Genomic DNA, 8451 nt, shown 5'->3' on the forward strand with positions numbered 1-8451 from the left:
CCTAAGCATGTTATTTTTAACCCATCGCGTCAACTGCAGAAAAATTTAATTTGTAAATTTAAAAACTGATTCTTGGTGCAACCATTGTGTTTTTGGTTCGTCGCTTGTTTTAGTTCGATCAAGAATTTGATTCTCCGAATACAAAAAAACATTTACCCACATCAAAAACCTTATTAGAATTAATGCTCTAATGCTAATCGCTCGGTTATGCTTAGCCGACAAAATCTATATTTGGTAATCATAAAGTTACCATTTATAAACATTGTGGTCACGTTTTAATTGTACAAAACCTGTTAAAGCACGTAGAGTTAGTCGCTACTTATGGGAAGTTTTTAACTTTACCGAAAGGGGAATTACCGGGTAAAGCCTCAGTTACCTCAAAGAGTCAAACTGGTATGAGCCGAACGCCTTTTTCACTCGCTTTCAGACTCGCTAGAAAGCGGTCGTGTTCGGCTTTGTTAGTCCTATTACTTGTTGTTGTGTCTGGGAAAAGGTTGAATCGCTGTTCAGGTTATTTGAAAGTAGCTGTCAATTTGCAATATTTGTGAAGGTATCTCAAATAGTGTTACTTCCGAATTGTTGCAGTAGTCTTGTCAGTCAGGCCTGAAGTTTGGAGATGTTGGCAAGCAACATGATTGTGGATTGTGTGGTAACACTCAGCAGAGGGTTAGGTATGAAAGTTCAGTTGGTTTGGGCGGAAAAATATTTGCCATTCCAAATTTTAAAATGTTACGAATAGCCAAGAATGAAATAGTAATATTTTGGTCCAGAGTCTTTTTAAAACATGATTGTACTAATTTAACCAGCAGTGTAAACAAGCACGATTCACAAAGGTACCTTCACGCTTCTTGTGTATACTACATGGCATTTAAATTCGCGAACAATAGGCCTGAATGACTTGAATAGGCCGTTTTCATTTTCACGGTTTTTCGCGTTTGCTGTCATCAAATTTTTATGTGACGATAAAAAATATTTTTAAATCTTAAGTAAACGTAATTTAATAAACAGACATGTATATTAGGCAGTTATAAGTGTTTTCGAATATGAAATGCGACTATCGTATTTTAAAGCTTTTGCCGGGTTAAGCACTAATAATACTGATTATAATCAGTCTAACGCTAAGCTAATTTCTGGTCAGTTTCCCGGCCAGAAGGCCTAAACACGTGCAGCATGCAGGTCAGCGGATTTAATAACTTCCTGGATTTAGTAACAACGCCGCAGCGATATAAGGAGCGGCCAACTGGTTTGAACTGGTCGAAGGCTGGATCGGCGGCAGGCGCGCCAAGATTTGGTAACAATAATGTTTCGCAATCAGCGACATGGCAGACAAGACGTGACTCGATAAGCAAACAAGTAAATCATGTGTTGTTTGCCGAAATACGCGAGCGGTTTATTACCCGGTTTGAGGTTGTTGTTCGTGCACAAGAGTTTGTGAATTATGTTTATTTGGCGCTTAACTTACATTAAAGGTTGGATTTTCTACATTTGCGAAAATTACGTATTAATTAATGTTTAACCGGTTCGTTTGTTTTTCAGGTTTTTCCTTGTTAGCAGTTGCATTAAACCATTTTGTAGGGAAAGTAGCATTAATTTCCACAAAAAATTGCTACTTACATAAGCCTTCTCAGTTCCTAATGCCTAAACTGAATAAAAAACTATTTTGCTGAATCATTCATGCTGACGTGATCCCACTGGCGGAGTGAAGCTGATACTTGATCTTTTACGTGGGAACTGAAAACGTCCGGTGAATCAGCAGAAACCACAAAAAACGACCTTGCGGGCACATGGCATTTTGCAGATTGTTTGTCCTTCTGCTTGTAAAATCAGTAATAGCATCACAAAACACAACATAAAATCACCGGACAAAAAACTGAAAATTTACTGCGGGATAAGCATTTAATGTTATTTGAGCTGTCAACAGTATTTTACAAATTAGAGGTTCCCTAAATGCTAAACAAAATCGCTACGCAAGGTCAAAGTTAACGGTATTAATGGGATTACAGAGTTGAAAGCCAGGGAGACTCCGAAAAGTGTTTTTTGTCTATGTTGTTTGTAAGTTGTTGGCAACTGTGTGTCTTTGTCGCAAGACTCCCTGTAGCGCTGTTGTTTGTACGGTATTAAGCACTCAATCGCGGCGGGCGCCCGGCGTGGAAAACATGTTATTTATAGCTGTAAGCGGTCGCGCAGACGACTGGGTGTTATTGCCGCTTAAACCAATATTAGACGGACTTCAAAAACAAGTTGCGCAAATTCAGATTTCGTCACATTGCCAAGTCATATTTATCAGCCGTGGAAATGGTTGCGTATAAGTAACTGCATGACGCGTATGGTTGGAATAAAGGGTCATGTTTAATTTTGTAGCAGCGTTTTTGGTAAAAACTTGTGGCAACCTTAAAACCGTGCTGGTTGTTGTTCGTGGGGTCATCGGCATTAAATTAACATGCTTTGTCTGCATCAAAACTTGGTTTCTCTTCAGTTGTCGATAATTTTAATTAAGTAGACAAAACATATGAGATGGCTTTGTTAACAAAGGAGAAATGTAGAGGGCCCTCAGGTCGAACACCCAGTTTACGAGGAATTCGCCCTGGGAGAGTTGAAGGCTTTTGTGCGCTTTGACTCAAAGGGCAAAAATGCGGAAGTGACGAAAAGCAAACACGTGGCTTTACACTGTTCCTTTCATTCGGTTACTGCAGGTCAACGCCAGTAAACGTATCTCACGTAACTTTCACGTGTCTGAGTCGGAGGTTACTTTAGGACGCGTGAGTAAATAGCGCGTAACAATTGGCATGAAGTTACCTATTAGATTTTTTCTTAACCAATGTGCCGTGTTTTACAGATTTGGTAATGTAAAATTGACTTTAAACTGACATTTTGTTGATAAAGCTATACATAGCAATGTCTAGATCTTGCATCAACAATCTTCGTCGAACTGCTATTCTTCTTTTTGGTCTTTTTTTCCTAAAGGTAAGCAGACTAAACCTTCATTTAACAAAGGTTACTGTGCACAAGTACACGTTAAAAATAGTTTCGTCTTGTTAATGCTTAACCCTAGCATTAGGTTTTTCGTATACTATATGATCATACAGAAACTGGTCTATTAATGTGTCTATTAAACTATTGACTTAGCCTAATTCTATTCGCACATACTGCAACTAAGTTTTGCGTCTTAAGGTTAATTCGTTAAGTAAACTATTTATTCTTTCCAGGTTACTGCAGCTGATCACAACTCTGCGGTGAAAAATCACTTCACCAATCCCTGTTCCCATCTGGGTGACGAACTGACACGATATTTAGCTGAAGATGATGATGGGATTTTGTGTTGTTTATGTCCTGAGAACTTTTACTATCATTCAGCCTGCAAGTAAGGATATTAAACCATACGAAACTCGATACCCTTGTTGCATTTTAAAGACGTAATTGCCCGTTGGTTGCAGAAATCGTGAGTTCAACACCACGGTTTGTTTGCCGTGCCCTGAAGGAACCGAAAGGAAATTTTCCACTGAAGTTCAAGGGTTAGAAATGTGCAAGCCGATTCCTACCACAATACCCAAATCGACCACTCCACAGCCACAAAAAATGTAAGCGGTGGCAATTCAAACTCCCTTTAACGCATTTTAGGACAATTATGTTTCCTTTTCTTTGGGGACACATATTGCTTTTGTCCGTATATTTTTTTCTTTTTTCCATCTAACGCTGGGTTGTTTCACGCGTTTGGTCAGGGGATTGCTTTAACGTATTAAAATTTACACACATGTTAGGTATTATCCAAATTTGATCCTCCTAAAGTTTGACCATGACTGAACCAGCGGTTCACCCACTAACCCCCAATACTTATTTAAAAAAAACGCCTGTACTGACTAAAGTACATAATCTAGCAGTTTTATGTTTTGTTGGTTGGTGCAGTATAAGTAGTCTAAAGTATTTTGTAACCAGGGAGTCGAACCGGAACTGAACCCAAAACCGCGAACCGGTTTGAGCGGTTAATTTCATTAAACCCGAACCGAACCCGAACCGCCAATTACGATTTTCTAAAAACCCGAACCGGAGTTGAACCCTATTTTTTGTTTGGCGTTGGACCCGAACCGGAACCAGTAAAAATGCAGTCTGTTATATAATTTATACGAGAGATGACACTTATAGGGCGTGTCAAAAATAACAGTGCGCAGTCAATATTATTTTGGAGTTTGGTAAGGCCAAGTAGATAATGGGTAGAATTAAATTGAAACGAATGAAAATTTGAACTGGTTTAAAAACCGCTAACCGGTTCGAACCGGATAATTTGCCGAAACCGGAACAAAACTCAAATATACATTTTTAAAGACCTGAACAGAACCCGAACCCTTAAAAACAAAACCAAGTAAACGCGAACCAAACCTGAACCCATTTGACAAGCGGTTCGACTCCCTGGTTGTAACTTTTAGTTAGATTCACCCATTTTTACCCCTTACCCAGAAATATTCGTTTTTAGGTTTGCCAAGACCTTATGTGCAAAAATGCAAGACCTAATGTGCTGAAATTGTAAACAATTGTTTGTAGTGTGTTTTTAGTTTAGTATTTAAAAATTTAGCCTGATCGGTCTCGTAGTTACCTTTACAGCCCCGAATATGTAAACCTTCAGGTACTGCAGTACAGAAATCCCACGGTAGTGAATCAACGGCGTCCGATTGCGGCGGTTTAATTTAGAATGGGAGGTTTCTGTTTGCTTCACGAATGGTCAGAGGTTTTAATAGGCTTGTTCCGGTAATTAGAAATCAGGTGTTTAGCGCAGCAATGCTATATGGTTCATTTGGTTAGCATGCGCAACTTTAGTGTAGCGAAGGTTTCATACTCGATAAACGGAACTTCGCTTTGTAACTTATGTTTCTTAACATAAAAGTCAAAAAAATAACTGGAAGAAAGCCACGGTAAACGGTCATTGTCAGCTTGACCGCTGCATGACGAGAAGTCACAAGGTCGATTTGTTGGTGTGGCAAAACCCTGCAGAAACGATTTTTTGTCACAATGTAACTATTATAACTAAATGTAACTGTTTTAGACAAATAAATTCGAGAAACAATACGTGTTTTGTATAAAATAGGCAAAATGTTATTGCTGAACACCAAGGACTGCCTGTATGGAAACATGTGTCAAAAGGTCGTTAAAGGTCAAAAATATCGCACCATTTTTATAGCGTAACCAATTCCCATTAACGTGTCTGTTGGGACCCATTCGTCTTTGCCTGCAAATACAATTATGTGTGCAGTTCAAACGGTGCGTAGTAAATCGGTAAATAGGATATAGAATATATAAAACGGAAAAATATAGAAAAGCCACTTTTTTAGTTTTATCCTAAAAAAGCCAACCGGGTATATTTTGCGCTATTGATAACTCCAAATGTACAGTTTTTCCGTTTTTTTGTTTAATTACATTATTAGATCCTTTAAGAAATATTAGCAAAGACCGAAAGTTGCCAACAGTAATCAACATTCCTAATAATACTTTTTGGTTACAGAATTTCAACTGACGAACAAGATGGAAAAGACGAAACCGGAGAAAGTAAACAACCAGAAAACAGCGTTCCAGGTATAGCTTCAATCCGTCTCGGGAACCAGCAAATGCTTTGTTTGTTATTAGTCTGACTTTAAAAATCCTTGTATTTCTTACAGGATTGATAATTGGGTTGTTGGTTGCGGTAGTAGGGATGTTGGTGATGTTTGGGTTGGTGGTTTGGTGTGTCACACAAAAACCGAATGTTGTTTCCTGCTCTGGGGTGAAGGTACAGGATAATTTGTTTTTAAGTAATAAATCACCAAACTGATTTTAAACTCGCTTTGCTAACAGAAAACCATTCCGGATGTCGAAGCGGGAGTTGATATGTCCAGCTCATCAGTTACAACTGGGTAAGAAGCTTAAACTAAGCGCAAGTTCTACAACATACTGTTATCATCGCTTTATTTCTTTTCCAGACACTCATCACAAACTCCAGTGAGCAACAGGCGTGATTCGATTGCGTCAACCACAAGGTTTGTAACCTTATAAGATTTTTTGTCTTAAAGCTTTGTTGATTTTAAATTTTTTGTTTTTTTAGTGCACCCCAGGAGAACCCAACAAGGAAATACGAGGTAAGGTTTTATCTTTCGTTTGACCTTTGACATACATTTTTGCAATCAGCCACCATTCCGCTATGATTAAAAAAAATCAGATTAAAAAAATAATAATAACCGCTGTCATCTTGGCGTTGTCGTTTCTCAAAGTATTTACAGAGGGTGAAAGCTCACGTTTCTTCAGAACATTTGAGGCTTATGTTATTTAGGTTGAATTATTAAACTATGCGTCACTTTTTGCAGCAAAAACGTTTCATAAAGTTCGATCTATTTTGCAGGTGCAATACACGCAATGTCCCACAAACGACCCTGACGTCGTCATAACCGAAAAGGGGGTTACTAACGACGGTCAAGCAACACCAGAAAAAGTTAAAGCCATTCCACTAAGAACCGACTACCGAGAATCGAGAACAATTAGCGAAAATCCTACGGCTCCCCGGGTACAACAACCTGTCTATAATACAGACGACAGGTTAGGAACACTACCTGAAACGAGCACAGGTCTTCCAGTAATCCGTGGTTACAACATCAACCGAAATGCGAACAGTAAGTAACTCGATTCGGTCGTATTTTGTCTCTTATAGTAAGTGTATGATCCATGTGTCTCTTGTTTATATAACTAGATCGAAGATCTCTGTAAATAGACTGGTGTAGCATAAACTATAAAAACGTAAAATGGCCGCGTTGGCTCCAAAAATACAACATTTATGGTTTGAAAATCGTAATCAAAATTGATAATAATGCAACAAAATTTTTAGAATTCTCTGTTTTAGTTTCTTATCTGCATCTATTTTTTTTTTTACTTTTTAGTTCAAACGATTTTAAACGTATTCTTTTCCATTGGGACAACCCTTGATGTTCCAATTACTGCATTTCAAGTCGAAGGTTTTGGCTATCGTTTCGGTCTGGTCGATGATCAAATTTGTACAGCGAAAAAAAATTCCGGTAAGTGTCAAAACAACCATTCATGATTTTATAAAACATTTAAGTGAAGTCTTCTGCCTATCGTTGTAAGGATGAGCCATATATAACTCAAGTTAACAATGTTGCTGCAAACCTAGCATAAACCAACCAATGGGTATTGAATTATAGTCTAGTAAAGTAATTACTAAACACTACCCAACGCCGGGACTGACTTTTAATTCCTATTTTTTGTTAGTTACAGAGGGCAATGCCGCGTTTTTGTGCAAAGTTTTCAAACAAATAGTGAGCAAGAAGGGCATCCATCTTGATCTGAACGAAGTGGTAAACTTCTTCGAAGACAGTGGAATGGGACTGATTTACGATCATCTCGTCCAACAATTGGGGTGAACTGGACTGAACACCCACGGGGTATTATTACTCCAAAGTGTTACACCTGTGGGGTCATAATATAACTCAATGATGGCAACAAACTCCACAACTGAAGGCGAAACATGGAGGCGCAAAGGTGGCAGAAAAGGTCCACGCGAACGCTTCGAGCCTTAGAGATCAAAATCTCCTATCTTGTTCAATCCCCAAAAACGAACAAGATTCAGCATCTCGTTCAGATTCAGCTGCTTCCGGGACAAAATGCTTATTCTGGCCAGGAGCTCTACAAATATTGCTTGATTCTCAATGCGTTTTCTCGTTGAGATGTGTTACTAACGCTATTTGAAAATATCGTTCCTATGTCATCTCGTGGCCTGATTTGAATCCAAGAGCAAGTTGGACTCAAAATATCGTTTTTGTTGACGTACATGGCAATCCATCGTGATTTCAAAAACGAAATGTGCTTCTAGGCCAGCTAACTATACACAATGTGCCTTACGAAATTGCTGTATGTTTATCGCATTTACAATTTTCGTGTGTGTAGAGTGATGTTGTAAACCACTGGTAGACAAACTTTTCGCACTGCGGACCGACTTTCATATAAGTAGGGATTATGTTTTGAGTTGTAGTTTGTTGGGGCCATGAGAGTTCTACTACCGCATAAAGGTGCTGCTGTCTAGAGATGTTAGTATAGTCAATTTCATCGGCATCGTGCTTTCTATGTCCACCCCCATATATGGTATTGTTTCCGTATATTCGTCAAACAAAATCCCCGCCGCCCCTCAATTCTCACTTATCACAACTTTACTGTATTTACATGTGAGGAGTTGTTTTGAGTATTCAAACCGCTGGGCGAGTCTCAAATCCATGACCGAACCTGGACGGTGTTGGTGCAACACTGGTGCGAATTTTCATGTTTTTGAGGAATAGCTGAAAAATCTTCTGTGAAAGATTTTAGGCATGAATTTTTGCTTTTATTCATTGTCCTTATTGTTTCTCCTTTTTTCTATTTATTACACAGAAAAATACATTCTTGTGTACGGATTTGCTGAAACCATTAAACTTGTGAGTGACCGTT

At 38.6% G+C, this 8451-nt stretch overlaps 1 protein-coding gene across 2 annotated transcripts; it reads left to right on the forward strand.

The window, feature by feature from the left end:
- The first annotated feature begins 1530 nt into the window (after window positions 1–1530).
- Window positions 1531–8451, forward strand: LOC145208927 (uncharacterized). Of its 2 annotated transcripts, none has more exons than XM_080079176.1 (11): window positions 1531–2964; window positions 3207–3361; window positions 3435–3578; window positions 5492–5562; window positions 5646–5755; window positions 5821–5879; window positions 5946–6002; window positions 6068–6101; window positions 6362–6629; window positions 6894–7028; window positions 7243–8451. In XM_080079176.1, the coding sequence occupies exons 1-11, from the start codon at window positions 2896–2898 to the stop codon at window positions 7392–7394; spliced, it is 1254 nt and encodes a 417-aa protein (XP_079935302.1). In that variant the 5' UTR covers window positions 1531–2895; the 3' UTR covers window positions 7395–8451. The 2 variants fall into 2 exon arrangements, with proteins under 2 accessions (XP_079935302.1, XP_079935303.1); XM_080079177.1 differs by having other exon boundaries at window positions 7249–8451.

This window comes from Phallusia mammillata, chromosome 1 (assembly GCF_965637545.1).
Source record: "Phallusia mammillata chromosome 1, kaPhaMamm4.hap1.1, whole genome shotgun sequence".
Classification (NCBI taxonomy): domain Eukaryota; kingdom Metazoa; phylum Chordata; class Ascidiacea; order Phlebobranchia; family Ascidiidae; genus Phallusia; species Phallusia mammillata.